Here is a 13,485-nt window from a genome sequence, read left to right as displayed (position 1 = left end):
CTGTGTTCATGGGGAAAATCTTAGTAAATCAAGGCCTAAGGTAGGGGCCTAGTGCAGAAAATCAGTGCTAAGTGCTTAAACCTTTTTATCCCTCCTCTAAATTCACCCATAGCCAATCAAATTTTAGGGTATGAAATTTAGCAGTCTGATAAAACTAGGCATTCAGAAAACTTTCAAAAAGTCCAATTTAGGCTCCTAAGCCCTTTGAAAATTAGCCTCGTAATACACATACTCTGTCTGTATGTTATAAAAATCTAAAGGGCTCTGGCTGGGCATCACGGCGCGCCTGTACACGTGGCTGCATAGCAAGGTGCACCCCGAGCTGGGACGCGGGCAGCCACTGCAGGAGGCATCAGGTGGAGGGGCGAGGTGAGGCAGGATCAGCACCATGGTGGTGGGGCAAAGGGAGGTGGGACCGGCAGCCAAGGCTGCTGGAGTTTCTCGGGCCCCACCAGCGGAAGAAAACCAGGCCTCAGCAGCAGGAAGGCTGGTGAGGTTTCCCAGACCCCCATCAGCAGCAGGAAGTAGCCTGAGGTGGCAGGGAGAGGAGAGAGATGAATGAGAAGATTGTAGGGGGGGGGGGGGGGATCAGCAGCATGGGCAGTGGAACCAGCACCTGGTTTCCCAGGTCCCACTAGTGGCAGGAAGCGGCCTGAGGTGGGAGGGGAGTGGTTAGTGAGTGAGAAGAGTGTATAAGGGGGTAGGTGGAGTGAGAAAAGTGAAGGGGGATGGTGTGAATGAGAAGAGAGGACTGGGAGGGAAGGTCGGGCAGGGGTGAGTAAGAGGAGTGCGAGGGGAGGGAGGGAGTGGGGAGTAGGAGAGGGGGATAAAGGACCAGGTGAGAGGGGTGCAAGGGATTAAATGGGGGAAGAGTGCATGCACACACCTACCTCACAGTCCCACCACACCACCACCTATCTCCCCTTATCAGTACACACCCACCCACACTTATTCCATCTTCTCCCCCCCAACCCCCACACGCACATGTAGGAGTAAGGGAGGGAGAGAAAGTTGAGGATGTGAGGAGGAAGAGTGCTCCCAGCTACACACACTACACACCCATGACACTCAAACAATCCCCAACATACACACACTGGGGGGAGGGAGGAAGAGAAGGCTACAAAGTGGAGAGGCTACAAGAGGGAAAGAGTACACACATCCATACACCCACAGATACCCCTCCACATCCCACCCCTATATCCCCACCCACACCATCAACTCCACCCCCTAGGGATACCACTTGGCTCCATGTCATGAGAAACAGGCTAATCCAGCCCTGGTTTTACCCTGTTGCATGTATGGACTTGACGTTCTGATTTCCATAGGAAAATCAGTGGGACAATCAGAACTACAAGTCCCTGCATGCAATAGGACAAAACCAGGATTGGATTAGTTTGTTTCTTATGACATGGAGCCTGGTGACCATCCACCCTAACCCATCCCAACATCACTACTACCACCATCACATGCACACACACACACCACACAGGGGTGAGGAGAGGAGGAAAGAGTGCCCTCACCCATACATATCCAACCTTCATCAATCAATGCCCCCTCCAACTCAGACATGTGGGGAGAAGGGATGGCAGAGAGGACAGGGCTACAAATTGGAGAGTGTGGGGAGGGAGGGCTGAGTGAGGTAGAGGGGAGGGGAGGGTGAAAGTAAGAGAGGAGATGAGTGTAAAAGGGAAAGAGGGGAAGAAAGGAGTTTGGGGGGACTCAAGGGGAAACAAGTACATGGACACACCCACAACCCTACCCTCCCCCAGTTAGCCCCTGCACTCTCAATCACACCCATCTCTATATCAACCCATCCCCCTCCCACACACACATCCCACCTACTCACACACACCCCTCCTACTCCATCACTTTCCCCCATAAATACCCCCTCATCCAGCCTACACCAACACCTCCCCTCATATATCCCACCTACAATGCCATGCCACTTCTCCCTCACGCACACCCACCCCAGAATAACACAAACACTCCCCAAACACACTCCACCTACACCAGCAACTGCATCTCCAAACCCCCCACCCACTTAGACACTCATCCCCTCCTACAGCACTACCTCCCTCCCCTCGCCCACACACACATCGGGGGAGGGCTACAAAGTGAAGATTATATAAAAAAAACACTCAACACTTCCCCCTCACACACAAGAGGGGAAAGGGACAAAGTGGAGAGTATGAGGGGGAGAGAGTGTCCAACCCACACACACCCCACTTATACCACTACCCCCACATTCCCCACCACTATCACTACCCCTCCTCCCCCCCCCCACACACAAACACATACTTTATATGCACACCCTATCCAACCACCCCACACGCACTCCCCAAAACTGCTCCAAATCCCCTCCCCCACCCCACTATCACCTCCCCTTCACACACACACTCACACATACCTGTATCACCACCCTCCTCCCCATCCCTCCCCCCCCAAAACACACACACAAGGGTGAGGAGGGGGGGACAAAGTGGAGAGGCAAGGAGGGAAATAGCGCCTCCAGCCATACAACCCTCCACTCATACACCTCCTGCCCTACAGCACATACACACCACCCCCACACCCCTTCCACAGACATCCTCCCACCAGAAGCGAGGGCACGTGAAGTGAGCAGGGACAGAAAAATTCCTAAATAATGAATTAAAATAAATCCTAAATGCATACCAACTCTAATGTGTAATAAGATTAGCCTCCATTTAGGTTTATTAAATACATAAAATAACAGTTGCTCAAACTTATCTAAAAGGATAGAGATTCAATGTAATAGCAAGTTCTGCCACGGTGCTAATAAAGTTGGTTGAATAGTTGCACCTGGCATCCATTACATAATATCACACAGAAGGCAGCAACCTTTTCAGCATTTTCCTTTTGCTTTCTATTTTTCCTTTTGCCTAGAATATCCTAATTTGTTTAGTTTGCATTGCCTTTTCACTTTTCAGATGTTCTGTACTTCAGGCTGCAGGCTGAACTCACCCCAGTCAGTCATTTCTAGCCATGAAAGAAAGAAATATCACAGGCATCCTGTTGGAAATGGGTTTAAATAAATCTCTGCAGCTTCCTATGCAAAATATTCCTGTGTCTGAGTGCTCCTTCTTATGACCGTCCCAAGTGCATGAGTCCTAACCTGGCTTGGCCAATGAAAGCTAAAATGGTCATTTCCAGCACTTAAGGCCGGACAGAGTCATCCAGCATCTCCAGTTTGAAATCTGCTAGGTCTTAGTGGTAATCTATAGGCTATTATTTTTTGTTCCAGGGGATTAAAAGGGCCAAGAATCAATATTACAGCCACAGAAATAATGTGAAGTCAGAAAACTCGGGATGGGTACCTTTGTCCTCTTTTGCGCTCCTTACGTCCTCAGAGACCCGCTTGATGGAGCTGACCAAGGTGCTGAGATCTGAGCTGTGAACTTCACAACGGACAAAGTATTCCAGCTCTGCCAGTGTGTCCTGGGCCTTCTTACAAGGCCTTGTCTCCAAGTGATGAATTTTGGCTTCAAACGTCTTCAGGAAAAATCAGAGAAAAACAGAGCTTAGAAATCATAGGTGTGACACATTATGATTTAATATAAGAATAGGGACATAAGAAGTTGCCATACTGGGTCAGACCAAAGGTCCATCAAGCCCAGTATCCTGTGTCCAACAGTGGCCAATCCAAGTCACAAGCACCACAGAAAACAGCATTGTTTGCTGTTTGCTTTTTTCTTGCATATATTAAGAGGTGACTTTTCATAGCCACTGATGCACATAAAACACAGGCTTATGCATGTAAATGGCTCCTTACAAAATTTCCTATGGTTGTATGCATAACCATATGGGTGTAACCCGATTTTGTGCATACTTTTATGCGCACAAAAAAAGAGGCATACCAGGTGTGGGGAGAGAGAGTCGAAGCTGGGGCAGAGTTCGGATTTATCCGCTTACTTTTTATTTTAAAAATTATGCAGGTAAATTCACATGTACAGATTAGGCACTGCAACAAGCAGGCGTTAACTATGGACGGATGAGTTTGTGAGCTTAATTTCAAATATAATCCTCAAAGCAGACTCATGCACATAAATTCACTTTGAAAATTGGTGTAACTTATGTTCATACACAAATTATCCAGGATGCTATAAAACTGCCCACCCTAGGTATCCTTGGCAAGTGTGCATCAGCTCAGACCTGTACACTTAAGCTGAACCCTTGCAGTAACCCTGTTTGCAATATGGCTGGTACTGGTCAAAATATCACAAATTACATTGCACGAAGCAATCAAATCCAGTATACGTGACAGAATTTGTGATGCTCCTACCATACATGGCCTTTCTAAGGTTGTATAAGAATTAAAGGAAAGCAACCTAAAGAGCTTTAAATATAATTTAAAAGCACATGTTCAATAAGCACCATTAGGGGTGAATTTTCAAAACTTTCCCTGCATAAAAATTTGCCATATACCCACATAATTGCCTCTAATTGTGTACTCTGTATTTTTAAAAAGTCAAAAATATGCACGTATTTTCACTTTCACGCTCACATATACAGTACAAACGTAAAATAAGGAGTCGTCTAGACGTATTCCAGGGCAGGGCCAACACATACAAGTATACGTTGCTATTTTAAGACACCCGCCTGCATTTTCCAACTTACTTGCAGATTTTTCTGCCTGCTAATTATCTGGCATAATCGATATTAAATGTGTTTGTTATGTAGAACTGGCTGGGTGGGAGGTCTGGGTGAACTGGTAGGAGGTCAGGCTGAAGAAGCAAGAAGGTCTCGATGACCTGGAGGACAACTGGTGGACCAACTGGTGAGACTGTTAATTTCATTTACGTGTGCATGCTTTAAAATTAGCTGACTTTTGCGTGTAAAATATCCGCACGTATATTTTTAAAATAGGTAGGAAATGCACGCACCCTCGATGCACTGATATACGTGGTTTCAATGCATCACATGCACTTGTGCGTATGCTGCAGGGTAGAGATCCGAGTATTTTAGAATGTGCATGTATAAAATGCTAAAATATAGCATGTAAAATGCTATACATGCATATATGTCGCCATGCGCAGTTGTTTGCATAGGCTGCTGCCACTCGCCATTTGTACTTTTCAAATATTTCACAGTCTGCAGAAGACAGTTTTCTTTTACTAGATGGTTTAATGTTGAATTGTATAAAAATAAAACAAAAACAAAACTCATACAGTGGATGAAGGCAAAGGACTAATTTAACATAGCAAAAAAGGATCCCTATACAATTAGGATAAGGAATCATGCGCCCTAGTCCTCATTTTATAAAACATAATTGTTCCCAGTCCAAAATCAGGTTTTTGAAAAAAATATTTTGCTATACAGTGCAACCAGCATAAAAAGCAAACAAGCAAATGATTCAGTTCTTCAACAACAAATAAATGATATTTAAAAACTGATGTTTTGTTGATATTACTCAATAAACAAATTCACACAAAAAAAAAAACAAAAAAAAACTGCCTGTCCCAAATGAGATCAGACATCCAAGGCATTCAGTAAACTTTCATGACGGCAAGGCGAATGTGTGAGCCAGAAACAGCACAGGGGAAAAAAACCTGCATCAGGGTATCCTTTGAGCCAATTCCCCAGCATATGTCACATCGTCTACTGTAGTGAGCACCGTCTACAAGATGCTGAACACTAAGAAATGCTGTGGGAGTTTTAATCCCAAGTAAGAGCCTCCAGAGAGGGCATGCAGCCAGTCTGGCTTGGCTGTTACATGCGTAGGTTAGGGCTGAAAATGTGTGCTAGGGGGTCGGCTTCCCTCCCCCAAAGCCAGGAGACGTGCACAGAAATCAGGCCGGCGTGCGCCGAGCGGATTTTAAAAGCTGCCCGCGTGTGCATCTACTTGCCGCTGTGCACACAAATGAACAGCTCTGAAAAAGGGACGGAGCGTGGGCACGGTCTGGGGCAGGGCATGGGTGGATTTCACCTTGAAATTTGACTGTAGCAACATTTACTGTCCTGGGGACCTCCTCTCCAGATGGCTCTGTCTTTTTGTCTGATCTTCTCTCAGCCTCACTCTGTCCTGGGCCTCCCTTCTCTGCTCTTACTCTGCCTTGTTCTTTGGCGTTTTCCCTGCCCCTCTTTAAAGGGGAGGGCCTGGCAGCCATCAAACAGAAAGAGACCAAGGATGATAATCCCAGATGCTCGAGCAGTTTAAGGTACCATTAAAGGAAGAGGAAAGCAAAATTACAGCTCTAATCTATAACTGCACATTGATAAGGTAGAGATACCAAAATGATGCATAACCTGCACTAAGAGCTATACATTGAGAGAATTAAGTAGTTGAAGATACAGAGGCAAGAATCAAAGGCTTGTAAATCTTTTAAGAACATAAGAAATTGCCATGCTGGGTCAGACCAAGGGTCCATCAAGCCCAGCATCCTGTTTCCGACAGAGGCCAAACCAGGCCACAAGAACCTGGCAATTACCCAAATACTAAGAAGATCCCATGCTACTGATGCCAGTGATAGCAAAGGTCATTCCCTAAGTCAACTTGATTAATAGCAGGTAATGGACTTCTCCTCCATGAACTTATCTAAACCTTTCTTAAACCCAGCTACACTAACAGCACTAACCACATCCCCTGGCAAGAGATTCCAGAGGTTAACTGTGCGTTGAGTGAAAAAGAATTTTTCTCCCGATTAGTTTTAAATGTGCTACTTGCTAACTTCATGGAGTGCCCCTTAATCCTTCTATTATCCATTATCCACTATGATGCCTAGATCTTTTTCCTGGGTGATAGCACCTGATATGGAACCTAACATTGTGTAACTATAGCAAAGGTTATTTTTCCCTATATGCAACACCTTGCACTTGTCCACATTAAATTTCATCTGCCATTTGGATGCCCAATCTTCCAGTCTCGCAAGGTCATCCTGTGATTTATCACTATTTCCCACGACCTCTCCTATTTCACTTCCTGTCTTCTCCATCACAAACCTCCCCTTCCCTGCTGCCTCTCTTTGCCTGTTTCTATTTTTCTTCTTTTTCATTTTCCTCTTCTTGCTCGATCCCTGACCTTCCCAGTCTCTTCTAAAAAGGTTCATATCAGCGGCAATTCAATCCTGGCTGCACCACCTCCCCCTGCAGTTCTGCTGCCTGATCAGCTGTGCTGGTATCAACTAAGTGTCAGCGGGCACCACGATTTCACCTGCCAGCATGCAGTCGTATCAGTGACTGAAGGCAGGGGCGGCTCATGGCGATCTGCCGCCTGAGGCGAGGGTCGGTGCCCTCTCGCCCCACTCCCTTTCACTTTACCCCCCCCCCCCCCACTCGCCCCACTCCCCATCCCTTCAGCTGCCGCCGGCCTGGCCTCTGACAGTGGCATCCCTCCTCCACGCTGCCGGCGTGGCCTCCAGCAGCAGCCCACGGCAGCGACCCTCCTCTTCTTCCACCACCGGCCTGGGGTCGGCAGCCGCTGCAGGGGCAGGCAGGGTGAGGCAGACGCCACAGTGGCGTTCTGAGAAGGGCGTTTTTTTGCCCCCTCAAAATTCTGCCGCCTGAAGCGGCCGCCTCACCCTGCCTCATTATGCAGGGTGGACCATGGAAAAGTAGCCTGCCTCCTGGCACTGGTATTGGAGGCGGGCTACTTTTCCATGGGTCACCCTGTAGAACCGCCCCTGCCTAAAGGAATGTCCTGAGACTTCCACTACACAAGACAATGTCCGTACGGGTGTAGGGGGTAACTTGTGCAGCGGTGTAGGGGTTAAGGATGTCTGATCAATGCTTAATAATGTTGTGCCTGGGAAATGTACTTCGTATTCCTTTGGGAAAAGCTAATTCAATAATAATTGTCTTCTACTTAAGCAGGAACTTATGCCCACTTAATCAACCTATGAATTTGCTAATGAACTTGACTCTGTTCCCATACTGTTTCTTCTGAACTATCAGATAATGAATGATTGGCAACAGAATCTGAGTAGGATAGGATGAGGGATTTAAGAGTCTCTGCTTGGAGACCATGTGATCCGATGAGCGGGTGAGACGTGCAACTGGCTCGCTCCTGGTACCTCCTCCAAAAAATGACCTGTTTCCCACCCTTTTCTACTACCCAGGCTGACACCACGCTCACTAGAGGCTTTCCAGATGTGCATTGAGGATTTTCTATTCTGGAACGGTGGGGATATGGCCAGCAAACCGCAGTGGGAGAAAAAAACACTGGGTAAGCCAACTGAAAACAAAATGGTCGACAGGCCCCCCCCCCCCCCCGTGCTCGCACCAGGCTGCTAAAAGTAGCGCACTAGTCCAGGAGGTGACTCGGGCCATGCTGCAGGCCCTGGATGGACGTTTTCATGATTTATCCCAGCAAATAGCGTCGGGAAACGAGAGGCTGAATGCGATCAAGCAGCAGGTGGAGGACACTCAAAAAAGAGTGGCAGAGGTTGAATCAGAGGCACAAGCATTGAGGCAGCAGCAGGGGACCATGGGAAAAAGATACTAGATTTGGAATAAAGTGGATGACCTGGAAAACAGGTCCCGGAGGAACAATCTCCGATTTGTGGGTCTCCCTGAGTCTCTTTCTGATCGCGTCATCCATACTTTGCTGGAAGGTTGGCTCCTAGTGGAACCGGGCCTGGGTCATCTTCAGGGGCGCTGCCATGTCGAACGTGCCCATCGCCTGGGGGCTCACGCAGTGGGATCTACAAGGCCGTGAGCTGTGATCGCTAGATTTCTTAATTTTACACATAAGCTGGCCATACTTCAGGCCTACAGGGAAAAAAGTCATCCTTGCTTTATGAGGGAAACAAAATTGTACTTTTCCAAGATTCTTCTGCTTTGGTTTACCAGAAAAGAAGAGAATATTCACCGATTTGTGCGGATCTTTACAATCGCCAGCTGAAATTTAATTTACAATATCCAGCGAGGCTGCAGGTGGAAGACAACGGAGCCTGGAAAGTGTTTGACTCTGTGGCTAGCACACGGACTTTTTTGGCCTCACTGTCTGTGAAGTGATATTCTTTTTCTGCAAAGCATTTGTTGTGCCTAAACGTTTTGCATGGCTACTGGGATAACATAGCTATGGTTCTTTGTTTGCACATTGTGTTTTTGACTGCATCCTTGCTGTCATTTCATTTTTATTTCATATGTTCATGCTATAGCGTTCCGGATAATATGCCCATTAGTTGGAATATGGGCTTCTCAGGTGGGTGCAGGTCTATAGGGCTTGGGGGACGGGGAGGCATCGGAACGGATCTGAAATGTAGTCTCTGATCCTACTTGGTTTCTTGGAGATTTACTGGAGATGGAGGTTAAGTCTGGGAGGAGGTGGGGGGGGGGGGGGGGGGGAGGGGCAGAGTCAGGTATTTGGTTAGGGACAGAAGGGATTTTTGCTGGTAGAAATTGTGGGAATTGAGGCATGTGCGGTAGCTGGGGTTCCCGTTACAAGCTACTGATCCCCTAGGCTGGGGGAGGGGGGGGGGAGCAGTGAAAGATTTCACAGAAGGGTGGCTCTGCAGGCCCGATTGTCTTTTCCTTTGGATTAAACATGGCTGATACATTGCGGATACTCTCGCAGAATATTGCCGGCTTGGGATCCCCTATCAAGCGAGCCAAAACGTTGGCCCTGCTTTGCAGGCAGAGAGACCAGATTGGGTGTCTGCAAGAGACACATTAAATGATCAAGAACACAACAAGTTGCTTGGAGACTGGGTAGATCAGGTCTATTATTTCTCAGCAGTCAACCAGAAAGGAGGCGTTGCTATCCTACTGGGCAAAGGCATAGCCTTTGAACATGTCTCCACATATAGGGATAGTGAAGGCCACTTTGTGCTTATCACGGGGAATTTGTTTAGATGGACAGTTACCATATGCAGTGTGTATGCTCTAAATGTGTATTCTCACATGTTCTTCACAGAGCTCATGCAAACCTTGACAATCCCAGGGATTTTAACTGTGTAGCAGATCCTTCCATGGACCGACAATCTCGAGTATCCATCCCTAAACTGGGGCGTAATAAGAGAATACCGTTTTTGTGTAAGCATTTACATTTATCAGATGTATGGAGGATTATGCATCCAGAGGAAAAGGATTTTACTCACGTCTCGCGGGCACATGACTCCATGTCTTGGATTGATTATATTCTGGTTTCCATAGCAAGCTTCTCCCAGATTCATAAAGCAGAAACAGGGTCCACCGAGTTTTCTGACCATGCCATGCTCTGGGTGGATCTTAAATGGGGGGGAGGGGGGAGGGGCTACTAGTGTAAGACAGCGCAGATGGAAATTCCCTACCCATCTCTCAGGCAATGGTGAGTTTCTTAAGACAAAATGGACTGTGAGGATTATAACTCATCGCATAAGCCGAATCCTCTGTTATTCTGGGAAGCAGGGAAAGCTGTGATGCAAGGGGAGATTACGGCTTAAGTGATTAGGAGAAACAGATTACCTAATAGGCAGATAATTTAATTGGAGCAAGAGCTTCAAAAAATTAAAGCTCGATTCATTGAATTTCCACCTGCTGCTATCAAACGGCTATATAGAGAGACCCTATATAATTTAAATTATCGCCATCAAAAGACTAGGAAAAAGTCCATTATACCCTTCACATTGGTTATATCATTTTGGAAATAAAGCTGACAAATTATTGGCTAATTTGGTAAAAATTAAATTAACTTAAAAGGGGGCATAATTATATAGAAGCTTTGCAAGACACTTGTGGGGTTTGACAGACTTCTGCTGAGGCCATATGCCGGATTTTTAGGTCCTTCTATGAACAGTTATACTGTGGGGCCACAGTGGCAGGGGCTGGGGAAGCAGAAGACAATTTCTTTCAGGGGCTACCTTTGCCGAGAGTGATGGAGCAACAAAATTCTTGGTTAAATAGACCATTTCAGAAATCTTGGAAGGCATTAAATCCAGCCTTCTGCATAAGACTCCAGGGCCAGATGGCCTTAATGCAGATTTTTACAAGGTGCTCAGCATGGATTTACATATAACCCTCAAGGAATATTTTTCTGAGGTTTTACGGCAAGGTACATTCCCACGAGATGCCAAAAAGGCATACATTATGGTCCTTCCAAAGTGGGGGAAAGATCCGACAACAGCCTGCATGCTATAGGCCCATATCTCTTTTGAATTTTGATTTGAAACTTTTTGCTAAGATTCTTGCCACCTTTTTGAATGTAATATTGCCAGCTTTGATTTCTCAGAATCAGGCGGGTTTTGTGAAGTGGAAGATAGCGAGTAAGCATATTGTTAGATTGTGGACATCGATGCCTCAGTGTCAATTTTCCCAGACACAAGCACTAGTGGTGGGGTTTGATGCCGAAAAAGCATTTGACCAGATGATACGGCGCTATTTGTTTTCTTTAGTCCATCGCTATGGCTTTGAGGGTGATTTTATTCGCAATGTTTCTTTATTATATCAGGAACCTTGCTCTATCATTCTGGCACAAGACAAGGTTGCCCCCATCCCCTCTTTTATATATTCTCTCCACCCATTGTTGCAGAAAATAGCTGACTCCCTGGCAATTCACGGGTTTGAGCAGGGTGAAGAATCGTTTAAAGTAGCTGCTTTTGCAGATGACGTCCTATTTTTTCTGACTGCCCCAGTTCCCTCTCTGCAAATTGTTGTGCCCTCCAGGCTCAGTTTGGTATCTTTTCTAGGCTTAAAATAAATTGTGATAAGTCGGATGCATTGGACATCCTTGGGACTATGAAAGTCCACTGACCAGGGCCGTTTCTATTACACTGGGTCAACACCGAGGTGAAGTATCTAGGGAGTAACATCCCAGCTGATATCTCGAACATTTATAAAAGTAGTATCCTCCCACTGTTGCTTAAGACCAAGTGGAAATTAACTGAGTGGTGGACACTTCCACCATCCATTAGTGGGTGGATACATTTATTTAAAATGGTGGAGTTACCGAGATGGCTATATGTACTACAAATGTTGCCTATAAAGCCAAATTAGTAAGTTAAGATCAATGTATAAATTGTAATGTGGCTCCAGGTACTTTCTGGGGCTGAGTTATGTTACGCAAGTTCTGGAAGGCGATTCTGGAATTCTTAAGCAGACTGCTTCAATTTGCCGCATGCCTACATTTTTTCATTTTTAACTTTTTAGAGGTGTTGGGGCTGCCTTGATGGTGGCCTCAGGTTGAGATGGGTTGAGTACTGATCCCCACTCAACCTTCCCATTTGCCTCAACTTTTATTTTTCTGGTCAGCAGCCCTTTAAGGCGATGGCATCCTATGAGGTTGGGGCCAGCATCACTTTAAAGAGCCACTTGTGTTCTTTTGTCCTACAGTGTTTGGACACGAGTCAAAAGAACACAGCATACAACCATGATGCTTTTTCAGGGAAGGGGCTCAGCTATTGCGTGATACCCCTCCATGACAGTGGGAACCCTTCTACAATAAAACATCGCGGTTTGATGGCCAAAGTTAGCCAGATAAACTTATCAAGATTATTTTGCAGGGTTATTCAGCAGTGTGGGTGAACCGCTGAATATACTCAGTTATATCAAACTTAGCCAGATCAGTTTATCCATCTAACTTTAGGACTTCTCCTCGACATTCCTAGTTATCCAGCTGTGTTAACTGGATAATGCTGAAAATCGGCATTTATCCTGCTAACTTAGGTCTAGATTCACAAATCCGTGATATGGCTACAATGTCCTTTAAATGCTGTATATTGCATGATATCACGCAATGTTTGAGCCTGAAACAATGAGCAACTTTGCATGGCATTTACATACATGAATTTTGCAAATCTGAAATCCAAGCAAAGCAACTCATGCATTCCTAGTCCTATGCTAATAAAATAATGCAGCTGACTTAAAAAAGAATCAGCCCCATTATTTTATTGCATTTGAGGGAGGAGTTGTTATTTTCCTGCAGGAGCATCGGGAAACTAGCGTGGGTCCCCGATGGTCCTGCAGAAAAATACAAAGGACCAAGCGACACAAAACTCATCCCCAGTAAACCTCACTAATGCCCTGTGGGGTCTATGGACACCTTTCTCCCGCCTCTCTGCCGCCTGTAGAGGTGGCTTGGACCCCCAAATTGATATGACAAAATCCTCGAAAGTGATCGGGAACAAGAAAACCCAGACACCAGAAAACCTGCTCAATGCACTAGAACTACCACCTCTGAATGAGACGCCATCATCTATAAAGGAGCAAGTAAAGGCACAGAATGAAAAAAAAGTCCTATACCCTTCCCATAGATACTCACCTGAACTCCAAGACCTAAAACTTCAAGAGAAAAAGCTTGAAAGAAAATGGGACAAAACACTACTGGAAAAGATGCGAACTACACATTAGCATACCCATAAAAGCTTATTTCTCCCATTCTGTTGCACAAGCTCCAAATCCAACCAAGAAATTATTTGAAATTGTAAAACCATCACCACAACAAAGCCAAACTGAAACTAACGGCAAATGACATTGCTACTCTTTTTGAAAATAAAATCAAGGTCCTTCAGCTTTCTACAACATCAATACACCCCTTTCCCAGAGTCAAAGGTA

At 45.9% G+C, this 13,485-nt stretch overlaps 1 protein-coding gene across 1 annotated transcript in view; it reads right to left on the bottom strand.

The window, feature by feature from the left end:
- TH (tyrosine hydroxylase) overlaps positions 1-13,485 on the bottom strand; it is a 76,235-nt gene that overhangs the window by 40,880 nt on the left and 21,870 nt on the right. Inside the window, exon 3 of the mRNA XM_029583035.1 lies at positions 3,336-3,510. Coding sequence (XP_029438895.1) covers positions 3,336-3,510 — 175 coding nt within the window. The remainder of the gene's footprint in view (positions 1-3,335; positions 3,511-13,485) is intronic.

The sequence above is a fragment of the Rhinatrema bivittatum genome, chromosome 17 (assembly GCF_901001135.1).
Source record: "Rhinatrema bivittatum chromosome 17, aRhiBiv1.1, whole genome shotgun sequence".
Classification (NCBI taxonomy): domain Eukaryota; kingdom Metazoa; phylum Chordata; class Amphibia; order Gymnophiona; family Rhinatrematidae; genus Rhinatrema; species Rhinatrema bivittatum.
The sequence above is the reverse complement of the archived record's forward strand: the minus strand, read 5'-3'. Positions and strand labels throughout refer to the sequence as shown.